The sequence below is a fragment of the Aquila chrysaetos genome, chromosome 17, assembly GCF_900496995.4.
Source record: "Aquila chrysaetos chrysaetos chromosome 17, bAquChr1.4, whole genome shotgun sequence".
Classification (NCBI taxonomy): domain Eukaryota; kingdom Metazoa; phylum Chordata; class Aves; order Accipitriformes; family Accipitridae; genus Aquila; species Aquila chrysaetos.
In genome coordinates, this window is record NC_044020.1 from 12,317,059 (window position 1) to 12,331,990 (window position 14,932).

The 14,932-nt window shown below is 52.4% G+C and overlaps 1 protein-coding gene across 6 annotated transcripts in view; it reads right to left on the reverse strand.

Moving 5' to 3' along the window:
* The window catches only part of SLC6A13 (solute carrier family 6 member 13), a 32,932-nt gene extending 18,200 nt beyond the window's left edge, over nucleotides 1–14,732 (reverse strand). For 4 of the 6 annotated variants that reach the window (XM_030040600.2, XM_041129635.1, XM_030040597.2 and 1 more), the window contains exons 1-6: nucleotides 14,667–14,732; nucleotides 12,902–13,173; nucleotides 8,188–8,322; nucleotides 7,048–7,188; nucleotides 6,349–6,433; nucleotides 3,211–3,343 (exon numbers count right to left, since the gene is read on the reverse strand). In XM_030040600.2, coding sequence (XP_029896460.1) covers nucleotides 3,211–3,343; nucleotides 6,349–6,433; nucleotides 7,048–7,188; nucleotides 8,188–8,322; nucleotides 12,902–13,106 — 699 coding nt within the window. In that variant the 5' untranslated portion in view covers nucleotides 13,107–13,173; nucleotides 14,667–14,732. Of the gene's footprint in view, nucleotides 1–3,210; nucleotides 3,344–6,348; nucleotides 6,434–7,047; nucleotides 7,189–8,187; nucleotides 8,323–12,901; nucleotides 13,174–13,231; nucleotides 14,121–14,666 lie in introns of those variants that run through there. The other 2 variants (XM_030040599.1, XM_041129636.1) reach the window with 2 other exon arrangements.
* Between the last annotated feature and the right edge of the window lie 200 nt (nucleotides 14,733–14,932).

Here is a 14,932-nt window from a genome sequence, read left to right on the forward strand (position 1 = left end):
CTGCAGGCCAGTATCAGCTAATCCTTTCAAGGACTCCATGTCTGGTAAATATAACATTCAATTTGGGGATTACCAGGGTACTTTGAGGACTGTTCAGGGTAATTGCTGTAGCATGCCACAACAACATGTTGTAGTCTGTGTTTCCCACACAAACAAACTGATACCAAGGGCTCATGAAGTCTTCCCAGCAATTCAAGTAGTGTCATTAATCCCTTTGCATTGCTTCCACACCTTCAAGACTTATTGACCACCTTGAAAAAAAATTGTTCAGTCTGTTGTATCATGCTAGGCCAAAAAAGAAATGTTGCTCCTTCAGGTTTTTCCTGTGTGGACATGCTGAGTGAGGATTCGCATCAGCATGCTTCACCTGAATGCTGCCCTACAGCAATTTTCTCAGCTTGGGCAGTTACGCACCAGAGAGCTAAAGCTCATCTCTGAAGGAACTGCAAAATGTAATGACGTGAAATGATCTATTTCTCACACCTACCCATTCATGCAGAATGAGTTGTTTCAAAATCCACCTAAAGCCCACCATCCCTGAGCGGGGGTTGCAGGCTCTGCCACAGCTATAGCAGTTTCTGCATTAGAAGAGGTCCTACTAAGAACAAGCATATGATTTCTCTGGATAGTATGACCACTTTCACTCTGCCCCTGGGTAATCCTTATGATCTGAGTAGTGATTAAAAAAGAGCTTTCTTCTGGATCCACCCTGATATACTCCATCTGAATAAAGCAATGGTCAAAGCACCTGACACTGCAACACAAGTCCTCCTTAAAGTCGAGATGTACACTCTCTGGTGATTCAGTTTTGTAATGCACAAGGATTTGAGAGATATCCCATCCGTGAAAAACCACACTACTGGATTATCATCTCTGCCTGCAGCTCCAGGTTTTCTATGCATTTCATGTGCCCTGCTCTATATATCATGGCAGTCTTGGGTAATGCCACAGAGGTCAGTGAAAAACACCTCCTTGCTGGGGCTCATGATTGCCTGAGATGTCTGTGTGAGCAGATCCATCCCTGTCTCTCTGAATCTGCATCCTGAACATTGAAGGAACTCAGGGACAGTCCTTCAACACAGGCAAACATCATCATTCATTTCATTCTCAAATGTTCAAGGAGTCTCTGATTTAGAGCTTTACAGTGACAGTTAATCAAATCTGCAGGTCCTGCAAGTTTAACAATCATCCCTGTATTTACCACACAACCAAATTCTTCCTTCAGGAAATGACAGGATGCAAGTCTAATCTTTCTTAGCTCATTAAAGCAAGATTAAAAACAAAAATCATAAAAACAACCCATTACCTTTGAACCCTAGTGCACGTTCTTCTGGGATGCCAGGTTGCACATTCTTGGCTGGATCCCTAAATAACATCAGTTTTAGGAGCTCAGAATACAAACTGGTAGCTGTCTGGCATATTATTTGGAGTCACATTTTGGTAACATCCTATGTGCTTTACAGCCTGCGTGAACTAGTGTGTTAAGCTTTTCACTCAACAGTTGCTCGCATCTGCATTGAGACCAGAGGCCTGAATTTGGAGAATGTTTTGCTGGATTAAGAGTGCCAAACTTCTATCTAACAACAGGAACATCTGGATCCAATGAGATATTACTCAGTGCTTGGCTCAGACCCAATCTTTTTATTTCTCGGGCATTGTTAGCACTAACTACATCACTAGGAACCTTGCCGGGATCAGTGTGATTGTCCTGTCACATGCTGGTCAACAACATCCAGGGTTTTATTTGAATCTGATCCACATGCCTTGGCAAAGTGGTTCCATCTGTTACAACCTCCTGCATCTGCGAACACTCCTTGGGGACAGGCAGTCCCCACGTCAGAGGATGCAAACCGCTGCTGCTGCTCTGAGTAGGGTGATTTCAGCTCATGGTGTTTGCCCCTCCACAGGCAAATCCCCAGAACTCTTCCCCAGTGTAACTGTATTCCCACAGCCATCATTTTAGCTGGATTATTAAATATGCGGAGGGTTGATAAACCTATGGACACTGTTGCTTTACTGAAAGAAGTTTTCTGTTTTCAAGAAGATAAGATCTCACCATCGCTAGTCCTTTTTGCTAAAAAGCACTTGCATTTAACCTAGAACTTGTATCTAAAATAGATTGAATTTGTTCTCAGCACTTCCCACACTATGTTTGCTGTATCTTAGTATCATATTTGCCGTTATTATACTGCCTCTGCATTCTTTTACCAGGCCACCACAGCAAGCAGTTGCTCTTTTCTTCTAATTTTACTCCATGGAAACCAGAAAACATCATCTCTGCAAGCTGCTTGATTTCCCCGTCATGTTTCATAATCCCAGACCATTCTGGAAGCAGGAGAAACTGCTAACATCCATGCCATCAACTTGATGGAAACGGATGCAGCTAAAATTTACATCCCATCACACATGATGTCTTGTTCAAAGCATGCAGAGAAGACACAATTTAGATAACATACTAAACCTTTTCATTTCCATCTGTTCTTGCTGGCTCCAGACAAAGCTGGCTGGGAATTGGTCAGGAGGCAGTAGCAGAAACTAAGTAATAGGGTTAGTGTAAATGAGAGTGGCACACTCTGCAACAGAGGGAGCACGAGATGGAGCTGGACAGTCACAACAACCCTTCCCAGAAGCATTCAAAGAAATACCTCTGCAGTGACCAGTGTGGGGAAAAAAAAAGATGACCTTTTCTGCTGGGCAATATGAGCAACTGTAGGAAGAGTTGGGACAAACAAAAAGGAAAAAAAAAAAAGAACCCCATAGTGATGAGGCAGAGAGAGCTTTGAGGCCATCAGAGTTACCTTCATTACTACATGTCTAATGAATCTGAAGATTTTCCAGCTGCACTTGTCAGCAGAGGCAAAAACTCGTTGCTTGCTCACAGTGCGGGGGGAGGGAAGGGAACACGCAACCACCCCATAAATAGGAAGACTGCAGGGTCCTCCGGGCCTGTGGATAGGGAGGGACCAGATGGTGATATACATCTTGGAAGTTAATGCTCTGAGATGTCTCAGCGCCCCCATCCTTTCCTACCCAAAACATAGGGCCTGGCTCACACTCCTGCTTTAAGTTGAGCCCCACAAGCTCCTGCCAGCTCATTTAGAGAGGGGCTCCCAGGGGATCCCTAGGACCTCTCTAAATGTACAAATGTGAGTAGATCAAGCACTCCAGCTGTGAGCAAGGGAAGAGGCTTGATCTGAACCAAGCACTCACCTTGCCTGTGGACTTGACCCCTTTCCAGATGCAGAAGTAACAGATGATCCACGCCAGCAGGAGACACAGAGCCAGCTCCCAGCGTAGGCTGCCCAGGTGCTGGATGCCATCAGATATCTTCAGTACTCTCCTCCTGCATTGGGGGAAAGCAAAGGAGCATCCAAGTGTCGCTGATGTTGGCCACCAATGTTTCCAACACCACGTTGTTTATCACCGCACCTCCACAGTGCCTGATGGCTTTGGGGAGAAGGGACGTCTTACTAGCAAGGCCCAGGTCTGAGCTGCAAGGATTCCTCAGAGGAATCAAGCAGTGCTCCCCTCTTAAAAGTACTACCAGCCTGGTGGATCACACATGGACACCTGCTTCTAAGCTCACTCCAGTGCTGGCCTGTTGGGCCAAGACATTTCTTCTCCTATCCTCCTCCTGCCCTTCATCTGTCTTGTCCTTTTTGGGGAAAGAACTCTCTCTCTGCAAGAACACGCAGCACATTGCACACACAAGCTCCACCTGGGCCTTCTTTTATGCACATTACAAAGGTCACCTACATTTCTGACATGCTTCAAACCTCAAAGTGAATGATATGTTGCACTTACCACGCAGAATTGATCAGGACCACCCAAGACGCAAGGTTCTCTAACCCCTTCTCCATAGCACTCTTCTTCTGTCTTTAGGAGAAGCTACATATTTCACTTCAGGGCTCAGAGCAGCAGAGCATCCCATGCCATGACAAAGACCCAGCCAGAACCACAACAATCTCCAGTGTGTGGATGCCCTGGGCGTCCTCTTTCAGCCAGTGTGGAGATAGGATCCTGGGCTAGATGGAACTTGGTTCAGCTAAGGTCTCATGGTCTCACCCTGGCCATATAGCACCTTTCCATGTCATGTGTATGTCAAATCTTCCTCATCACTTACAGAAGTAAGGACTCACCCTCCTCCATCTCCTACACCACACAGATGGATCTGGGTGTGAAACACTATGGTGCAGTCCCAAAACCCCAAGCCTGAGACAGGCAGAGAAGGACATGCACTACCCTGGAGCCCAGCAGCAATGCCTACCCTGCTGCAAAAGACAGAAATTATCTTAAAATAAAGGCTGCGCTGCTGGAGAACCGCAGTCTAAGACACACTGCCTCCCTTCCTCCCCCACAGCCTTGCAGCAAGCAGATTGAGAGGATGAGAGAGGGGTTGGAAAAATCACTCTGCTCCACCAGATACGTTTCATCATGTTGCTCTCCCTGCTTCTAAGGACACGGACCCTAAAACCAGTGGGGAGAGGGTGCCAGCAGAGCATACCTAACTGGGCACTGTACCACAGCCAGAAGAGGCAACGGAAGCGTGCCATCGGCCCACTGGCAGGTCAGTGCTTCTTGAGGAAATGGCGGCCTCCTACCTCCCCGCCCAGGGAGGGCAGGAACAGATGCTGCATCGGAACCAACGGACAGTGGAAATTTCCAGTCTCGTGTGCTGATTCCCCAGTAACACAGGGGTGGTCACAGCAGTGATGGGAACATCAACTTCTCCAGCAGTCAGCCTCAGGAAAAGTAGTCTAAGGCAGGCCACCATCGATTAGATGTGAGCAGCAGGCAGAGGGAGAGTGCGGGCTCAGGGAGCACACAGGAGACAAAGAAAATTTAAAGACTTTAAAGTCTAAAAACAGCGTCCTTGTGCTGAGCTGGGGATGCCCTGGAGGTACTGTGTGCTCCGTGCGCTGACAGCACCCAGCAGCGCTGCTGAGGGCAGCGAGGGCAGAGCCCTCCATCCATCTAAACGCACAAGGGAAATTCATGGTGGCAGCAGAGGGGTGACTTGCACAGTCTATTAGCCAGGGCTCAGTGCTTAACTGGGCCTGTTCTCCCAGGAGATGCTGAGGATCATCAAAGATCCCAAGCCAACAGGCCTATGCCTTTATGCCAGAAATAAAGCTACTCTGTACCTCAGGGTAACTAACACAAGGGGAGGAAACAATGAAAATGAGGGAGCAAATTTCAGCACGGATTAAGCTGACCCTAGCACTTCATTTTGATTTTGGTGAGCTTCTCTCCTCAGGATAGCTTGCATATTAGTCACTTTAAAGTGAAAACATCACCTCTTTTTCTATTTTTAAGATGAAGACTAGCCCACATACAAAAGTCACCACCCACCATGCCAGAGCCTCCTGGGAACATGCTGGTATCACACAGTAGCACATATTCAAAGGAAAGAGATCGCCTACTGCATCACTAGTAGGGACTCCTGCAGTATATCACAGGACTTTAAGGTCTCTTCTTCAACAGCTGAACACGCTACAGCTTGCAAAACATGCAGACAAAACCCCATCGCAGAGCTGCTGCTTTGTGGATCACCACAGATCTCACCCCACTCCCACCTATAGTCTTGGCACCCGTGTCCTGAGCACAGTTACACTGGATGCAGCTACCAGGCAGGTCAAGGACTTCATGGGGCAGACTTCTCCAAACAGAACAAGAGAAATGCATAATCCAGCAGATATATGAACTGTAATCCAAACCATAGGGTAATGGCCACTATACCCTGAGGGAGTGCCACTAATTTTATTGAGGTTTGCACCCTGGGTAAGTCTGAACCAAAACTTCAGGTTGGGGAACAGGCAGCCAATTTACCTACACTGCAGGAGGAAACAACTGTAAAGGAAGCTCACAGCTGGCAATGAAGAAGAAGGGAGGAGGCAGGGAGAGGAGCAGCACAAATGGAGAAAGGGAGAGTGCAACAGCAGAGGAGGAATAAGGGAGAAAAGGACAGTAAACAAAATATCAAGGACCAGAGGAGTCAAAGCATCGGTGAGGTAAGGTCTTGCACAGTCAGCTAGCCATCGCTGAGGTCAGTGAGACCAAGAAGCCCGAAAGGTCCAGAGGGACAGGAATATAGCGTCAAAGAAGGACAAAGTCAGACGGCTCTGAGGCATGCCAGCACAGCTCCAGACAAACACCACGAGCCCAGCGATGTTACCCTTGACTGATGGTGCTGCCCCTGATAACCTTCACTCTGACCTGCCTAGCTTCCTCTCTTGTGTCCTCTTCTGGCAAGGAGGGGTTAATAGGACATGCCGCTGCAGGGTTTGTTCCTTGCCCAGGGAAGGTATGTCCCGGAGGAAAGGGGGTACAGGCCTGTCCTTTACTTACTCCCAGAACTCGATGACAGGGGAGGTGGCATTTTCGCTGGTCACGTTGAGCGTCGAGTTTGCCTTCTGGAGCTCCACGCAGTTCCCTGCAGGAGAAGCCCAGGGAGAGAGGGAGCGTAAGTAGCAGTGGCTGAAGTACCAGAGGATCTGAAAAATCCCCACCTTTCCATCCACAGCGTCAAAAGTCACTGACATTAACTCTGAGACAAATTTTGTATAGTCCCAAAAATGCACAAGAGGAGTCACCTCCAGGGTAAGGCTGGCATGAAACCTAGGACAATTAAGATGATGGCACTTAATTTTTCCTTCCAGTGGGCACAGTCAGCAGTCCCGACGAGCACTGGGTCTATGGCTAACACACGGCTCAGGGTGACTGGAAGATGCCAAGAAAGAAGGTGCCCACAGTGCCTGGAACCCAGAGCAGGAGCCACTGGGGAGGCCACCACTGCACGGCACTGGCCGGCTGCTGCAAGTGGTTGGGCAGCGCCAGCACTGCTGCTATCTAGCAAAGACCCAGGTCAACCGAGCCTCTTCCCCAAAAGTGCCAGCAGCACTGCAGCGACCCAGCACTCCACACCCCTATGACCTGCGGTCCCACCCACGCAGGGGCCAGCCACTCTCCTGAGGTTTGGCCCTGGGTAGCAGCAGGTTTCCCTCAGCCAGGATCTGGTGGAGGATTGGGAGGGGGCTCCACACCCACCTGTGTTCCACTCGTGGTCGCAGCTGCCCCAGGGGAGGTCTATGGTGAACGAACTGAAGAGATAAAACAAGGCCCAGGCCAGGACAATGATGTAGTAGAAGTTCAGCAGTACGACGATGACCTGCGAGGCGTAGCCAATTCCTGCAGAAAGCGAGCCCCGAAGGCAAGTGACCCACGTGCCGGGGGAGGGGAACAGGAGTCCCCTTGGGAGGTGCTCACCCAACATTATCATCTGCTGCTCTGCATTTTGACTGCACTGCCGGACGAATGCCAGTGGGGCGGCTGCCAGAGCCATCATCCCCTCCCCAAAGCCCACCATGCTGCATCAGCGGTGGTCTAAGCAGGGGTCCCGGGGACCCCTCTTCCTTCCACCCCACTACAGCCTTCCCTGGTGAAAGGGTGGCAATGGGAAGGAGTCTGGGCAGGGGATGGGCAGCTTATGGTTGGAAAGCCACCCAAAGAGACAGAAACGTATGTCAGTGTTCCACCTGCTGAATAGCACCTCTTCTACCAAAATGCGCTTTTTATTTTGTTCACTCATCCCTTTTCACTTTTGTTTGGGAAGCTTTTGTATTAACACCACGCACCTTCTCTGGGAGGTGCTGGAGGAGCAGCTAAAGGTTTTAGTACGTGGGGAAGAAGCAACTGAGACTTTCAGAGAAATTACGGAAGGTGGCTTGAGGCTGGGTGACTGTGCTGAAAAAGTGCTACAAGTGGATCTGACTGCTAATGATTTATTAAGACAACCAACACCTTCCACCACTAAGGTTTTGAGCCATCTGCAAACTCAGGAAAATGACATAGCATTGACTTAAAGTAGTAGTATGTTTTAGGTTCCTCATAACAGTCAAAAGCATTTTTATCATTTAGCTCTTGGACAACCTTGACTGGGCACAAAGCTCCTGGCCAGAGCCGCAGCCATGAAGAAGGAAACCGGGATGCAACGTAACAATGGGAACTGTTTGGTGAGAAAGGCGATCAATTTTTCCAGCATGATTTTGGAAAGGAGGCAGCCAGTGGCAGCGGATGCATGGAGGCAGGTAACAATCCAGGCTGTGGGGAGGGGCATCACCGCTCGTCGCCCAGGGGCCCCACTGTCCCCCCCACTTCGCCATGCCCTCCTGGGCTCACCCGACTCACCTTCAAAGATGGGACAGATCTTCCTCCAAGCTGTCACCCCTCCCTGGCTGGTGTACTGCCCCAGCGCCGTCTCCAGGAAGAAGACAGGGATCCCACAGGTGAAGAGGAAGATGAGGTAGGGGATGAAGAAGGCACCTGGCAAATTCAAGCAGCAGATAGGAAAAATAAGCCCTGTGGGGTGACGAGGGTCAGGCCATCTCCAACCTGGCACCAGGCAGGTCCCTCCTGGCAGGGGACAGCGGGGGCGGGAAGACCATGGATGGGATGCCAGGAAAAAGGGATTTTCCTCACGTTTCATCTCCTGAAGTGATGTGATTGCATGAGAAACTCATCATTTAGAAAAGATGGAGAGGAAAGAAAAGCTTCTAGGCCTGATTTTTGTGCAGAAAAGAGTGAAACGAGTTCTCAATAGCTGTATAGAAATACAGGAGAACACCCTGCTGTAAAACCATTGTGACTTTTAATCAAGTTGGTGACTCCTTTCACATTGATTATTCTGACTGAATAAGCTGACAAGCCCATAGATGACAACACCAAGGCACTGAGGAGCACGTAAAGACTGACACCTTCATGCAGTCTGTGAGTTTGCTCAATCATTTGCTCACCAAAAAGCAGCAGATATAAACAAAAAAGAAGTAGTGCAGGAAAGTATGTACCTCGCACCAGCAGCCAGGGCTGCCCTCCTGGTCAAGCCCTGTCATGAAACCAGGCAGGGAGGGATAAAATGCATCAGGCTTTTGATTACCCCAGGCTTTTACCCCACAGAGCACAGAAGACAGCCCTGCAAGACGGTCTGTGCTTTCTGCTGCACTCATGTGCCACGGAAGCTGCTCAAGCCATGCTGCAAAGGCAGGGACACGGGGAGCTGGCGTGGAAAGGGGTCACCTCGAGCGGAGAGCAGCAGCCGGGCTGCAGTAGGCTCAGAGGGGCATGCAGGGTCAGAGGTGGCAACCCAGCCAGCCACTAACCACGTTTTCCATGCATAGTCCTTTTCTGTGCCGGTGAGATGCTAACTGGCTCTGGGGTCGGGTGGGCGGGGGTGTATGGGGAATAACAATCCTGGTGCACAAGTAAACTCAAAACCCAGGAGATTTCATTAAGAAGCTTATCTAGCATGCAGGGGCAGGGAGAGGGAAGGGGGACTTTGGGGACCAGCCATAAGTCCCACCCCGCACTCATCCCAGTGGGGTACAGAGCCAGAGTCCTCCCCTCCCTGCTAAAAAGCAATCAATGAAATAGACAGGGGGAGCATCTCCACAGCTCCCTGTGGGCAAACAGCAGCTGAAGGGCAGGATGCCGATACCTGGCAGCCATGGGGGAATGACAAGCATGCCCACATGCTCTCCCTCTACCAGTAAAAAGAAATCAGTGAAGGCAAAGGGCGGGGGTTGTATCAACACCATCCCCTCAACTCCCAACTTGTGTGCAATCATATTGTCGTAAAAGTGGTGCCTATTTTCAAGAGATATTATTCTTGTATAGAAGTTTGTATTTAACTAAACTGCAGCCAGGGGATCCCAGGGGAGGTGTCTGAGGTGGCAGGTCAAGCTCCCCAGCCTGGGTTTCCCTGATTTCCAGCCTGGGATCTGGCCTTTCCCCTTCCTCAGGTTTGCTGGCAGGTTTCACGCTTTGGTAGTCTAACTGGATGGTCCCGACACGCGGGCTGTGTAATGATGCAAAATTATGGCTGGGTAGAGGAATTTGCAGAGACATATTTGGGCCAGGGGCTGTGATATGCCCCCCTGCCCTCGCCCCCCAGGTAGAGGGACAGGCAAGGTGGGATGACCCTGACACCAGACCCACCACCACCCCCCTTTTCATTTCAGCTGGCAGAGGACTACTGCTTGCCCGCACAGGCAGGAAAGGCGGCAGGCAGGATGGCCTTCAGGCAGGGACTGCAAGGAGGAAAAGCCAAGGTGAGGTGCCCAGCAGAGCTGCCCCGCACAACCACTCTGGCCTGGGGGGTGGCAGGGAGGGCAGCCCGCAGGGGGGGGGGATCCAGCAGCACACCTGAGCAGCCCCCCAGCACTGGCTGATGTCCCTCCAGCCCAGCCCCATCCGCCCTTCCCACGGGTGAACCCCGACACCCGGCAGAGGTTTGCCCCGCCGAAGGGGAAGGGGAAAGCGCTGCCACGTGTGTCCCCTCCACTACGGCCCCTTCCCCTCTGCGCGTACAGGGACGGTGGCGGCGGTGGCCCTTGGGACCGGCCGGTTTGGGGAGCGCTGGGGAGGGGTTGTGGCACCGGCAGCCACACCACCAGACAGGCTTCCCCGGTATTTCCCAATCGGAGGGGCCAGCCTGCCTGGGGAGGGCCTGACACCACCATGGGAGGCGAAAGCAAGAGCAAACAAGAGCAAAAAGAACACTTTTTGTTCTCCACCCCCCCCCCCCTCCACTGTTTAGGACCTTGGTATCAGACACTGAGCCCTAAATATGTAAGGGACTACTCTTTCTTTGCTATGTGGAAATATCCCTAAAGAAAGGAAAAGTGACCGGCTGCCCCTCTTTGCATAGCTCAGATTTTGCAGATACCTTTTTTGCGAAGAGCCTCACTTATTTAGGGAAGCGAAGCACGAGCTGAGGGTGCTTATCACCACTGCCTACACACAATTCAGTGTGGGGGAGAAAAAGTCAGCCAGTGGGGCAGAGCTGTTTCAGCCAGACGGTAATGCTGGCACAAGAACAAATGGTTGTAGACTGGACATGATTGACCTAGAGCTGGAAATTAAATAAAGGTCCCGCACCTTTATTGAAGTAACAGGGAAGGAAGTGCCTGGACCAGCCTTCCCAAGGGAGTACAGGACAAAACCTCTAGCAGCCTTTAAAATTAATCTTAAGGCATTACAAGGGATTTGATGCAGCACCAGCTGGGGCAGGCCGGACTCCATAGTGGAGGAGGGAGCCTCAAGTCCTGCACAGCCTCGTCGCACTGCCCTGCCCCAGGAGAAGTCATACCCAAAACGCTTTTCTCTCTGCACGAGAGTCTCGTGCCCCATTCTTGCTCTAACCTCATGGGAAGGCGGCCAGAGATAAAAGATTTGCCTGAGACTTCAAACTCCTCATTGTCTCTGCCACTTCACAGGGCTTTGCTTCAGGCCCATTTCTTGGGGGAAAAAAAGGCTGAGAAATCCCTTCACATCTTGCCTCTGCTCTCCAGCCACACACCGTGGCTCCCCTTTCCCCAAAGCCCTCCCTCAGGTCTCCCCCAGCCCCAGTGGGGGGGCACGGCGGGGGGAGCAGCAGGGAAAAGGGTGACAGAACAGGGTCCTGGGTCCCGCTCCCCCTGGACAGGATGGCGCCCGGGAAGGGTGCAGCAGTGGGAGCAGACACAGCTCAGCAAGCAGCCAAGAAATGTTCCCTGTGGAAAGAGAGAACACGAAAAATCGTCCTTTTTCAACAGGGAAATAAAATGCCTGACCACCTGGTGAAAAGAAACAAGCGCTGAGCAAAGCATGGCGTGAAAGTAGCTAAACAGCAGTTAATCCTCTTTTATGCCACTGGGATGAAAGCAGTTTAGTGAGGCCCATGAGACTACCCCAAGCTCAAGCCAGGGGATTTCAGCCCCAGGTCCCCAGCACTCGCTCCCTGCCAGCTCCCAGCCAAACGCCGTTTCCCTTCTCCCCTGCTCTTCCAGAGAGCCCAATTAGCAACTAATCACTAGACAGGGAGAGCAACTCTCTCTCTCCACGTGCCACCGAGCCAAACCTAGGAAGAGCTTCGGGCTCTCGGTTTTTTAAACAATTTCTTCCCTTAAAAGGCAGCCACAAACTAAAAGCAGGCACAAACACCTGCAAAAGCAAGCCCAGCTCCACCGCCAAGCTGCGGGGCAGCCTGGCCTTACAGAGGATCGACCACCGGTCACTGCCGAGCACAGCCTGAGCAGCACCGGTGCCGGCACCTCGGTGGTAACAGCAACCCTCCGCTCCCTCTCTCTCCATCGAGCACGTCCACCCGCGCACCTCACAGCCCTGCCGTGTGGCTCAGAGGCAGGGGTCCCCTCTCCCACACGCTCGCAGCTCCGGCGGATGCCAGTGGGCACCGTGGAGCGCAGGAGGGGTGCTGTGCTTCTGCACCGAGGCGAGGAAAACCCCCTCACTCTGCCCTGTCCCTGCCACCCGAGTCCAGCACCCAGGGGCTATCCCTCCACAGTCAGACACCAGACCAGGACCCGTGGCCGTGAGCCCCTTGCAGGCCCCCCGAGAGCCCAGGAAATGCTGCAGCTCCTCACAGCGCCTGCAAAGGCATCGATGCCCCACGGCCTCCTGCACCGCTTCCCTGCTATGCTGCCGGCACCCGCCGTCTTATTTGCGCAGGGTGCCCAGCGCTCCTCAAGGAAGAGGTGCCTGGAGTGAGTCACAATGCTCAGGGAGCCGAGCCCCCACCCTGCTCCTCCTGCCTCCCCCTGCAGATGGCCACCCCACCTCACCAGCAGGACCAGGGAAACGTGGCTACAGCCACCAGAAACCCTGGGACACTGTCACTCAGTCACCCGCATCCCACCGGGTCAAAACAACCCTGGCTTGTGGCCCGGAAGGCAGCACTATGCCGGCAAGGTGGCACCCTCTCTTCAGACTCATGACTTGGGCATTGCTGAAAAGCGGCTGCCAGGGGCGAGCGGGGCCGGACACGGATGTCGCAGAGGCAGGAGGGACCGCGGAGGGACTCCGGTGACCAGGCACCCCTGGGGCTGGACGGGGCCAGGACCGCACTTACCTCCACCGTTCTTGTAGCAGAGGTAGGGGAAGCGCCAGACATTTCCCAGGCCGATGATCTCCCCAGCCACAGACAGGACGTACTCCAGCTTGTTGTTCCACTGCCCTCGCTCCAGGGTCTGGTCCTCCTCCTTCTCCTTTTCCATGCTAGGGTGTGCGGGCACCGTTTCGCCATTGCTGACGGCGCCGGGGACTCTGTAATCCATCCCACCTTCAGAAGGAGTTTCCTTTGTTATGTTCAGCACAAGCCATGCAACGAGGTAGAAATTTGGGCTACAGGAGGCAAGAGAGGGGAGAGGACACGCGCATGTCCTCTCTTGCCCCTTCGTACCGATTCTGGCTGGCAGCAAGGTGCTGAGAGCATGTGTGCGCTTTCACTGCTTAGTCCAAAACAAGTCCTTAAAAGCCGCTATCGGTTCCATTATTTTTAACTGACTCATCTCAAAACACTCCTGCTTCTGGAAGCCCATCCTCTAAGCACAGTGTTACACAGAACACCCAGCAGCTCAGCCAGGCTGGAGCTCCCACTGCGGCAGGTACAGGGAACAGACTTAGGGCTGGAGGGGGATGAGACTGGGATCAAATACTTGACAAGATATTTTATAAGGGTTTTTCTTCTCCCCTGTTGCTGCTTACCAAGGTCTGGTTTTACAGACCGTGCAATGAAAGCCACAAAACACGCAGAAGTCTTGGATGCGGGAAGAGGACAAACTGAAATAAGAAGGAAGCAAGTTTTTGCTTTTGGTGGTGGCAACCATTGCTGGCAAGCTACTAGGCTACAAGAAAAGATGATTTTTCAGAATGGTGCTGTCCTTCTAATAGCAGGAAAAGAAATGGTGCAGATCCACGGCCATCTGGGATCTCTCCTCTCCCAGGGTCTGCCCCTCCAAACATCTGCCCGTTGCCTGCAGAGGCTCCCCACAGTACTGTTCTCAGGAAGCTTTGGCACTGCAAGAGCTTCTCTCGTCTCTAAACAGATCTCTGCTAAGAGAAGTAGATCGGCACGGAGTAAGTGAACACCTCTCCCACTGTCCCACCTGCCTGCAAAAACGTCCGAGAGGACAACTCTCCTCCCATGAAAGCCAGGGCACAGCATAAGTGACTGTTGGTGCACAGCTGGTGCCTCAGGGCACAGCGAGGAGATAGGTATGGGCAGCACGGGTGGCATCAGCTCTGCTGCAGCCATTTAGGAGGCTCAAGGGGTGTTTGACCCTGCTCCTCATGGGCAGGACGCCCTCCTGGCTGACGAGCCCCGCACGGCAAAGGGTGAGGACTGCGGTTCCCACCAACACCCGGTGTCAAAGCTGGGATCGCTGAGGACCTCGTGCCAAGGAGGGCACCTTCCTTTGCACAGTGCCAGCCCTCGAGCCTGCTCGTGCCCTGCAGAGGCAGCTCCCCCAACCTCAGCCTAACATTGCCATTCATTCCCGCCTGCAAGTCCCTCGCCAGGAGAGCAGGAAAAGGCACTGGCAGCAAATGACACTCTCCCCCATCTGGGGAGAGAAAAAAAAAGGGCAAAGCAGCACTTCCAACCTCTCCCCTCCCCCAACATAGTCCCCTATAAAACACTTTGAGACGTGAAGAGGAGCAAGAAACACTGGCAGGCGTTTGACAGCGACTGCAAGGAAGGACTGGGAGGACCCCTCCACGCTAGAAAATTATTAAACAGGCAGAAAGCACACCGTGACCTCTCATCCAAGGCAGACCCGGGTGGGTGCGGGGTGCGGGGGGAGCAGGGCAGAAGAAAACAGGGGCAGAGGTGTTACCTTGTGGACGGCGCTGTTGGGGCGCGAGCCGACAGGAGACGCGAAGGCAGGACCGAAAGGTGCTGGCTATTTAAAGTGTGGAAAGAAAAAATTCGGCAGTGGTGTAATCCTAGACTTCGCCCAACCCACATTCCTTCCCCCACCCCCCAGGGCTGGACAAAAACCTACACATGACTGATTTCATGGCCAGTGCAAGGGGGCTCGTTCCCCCCCGCCTGTGAGAAGGACTCACGCCGCCTCCGCCAGTGCTCTCCCTCCCGGGCCGG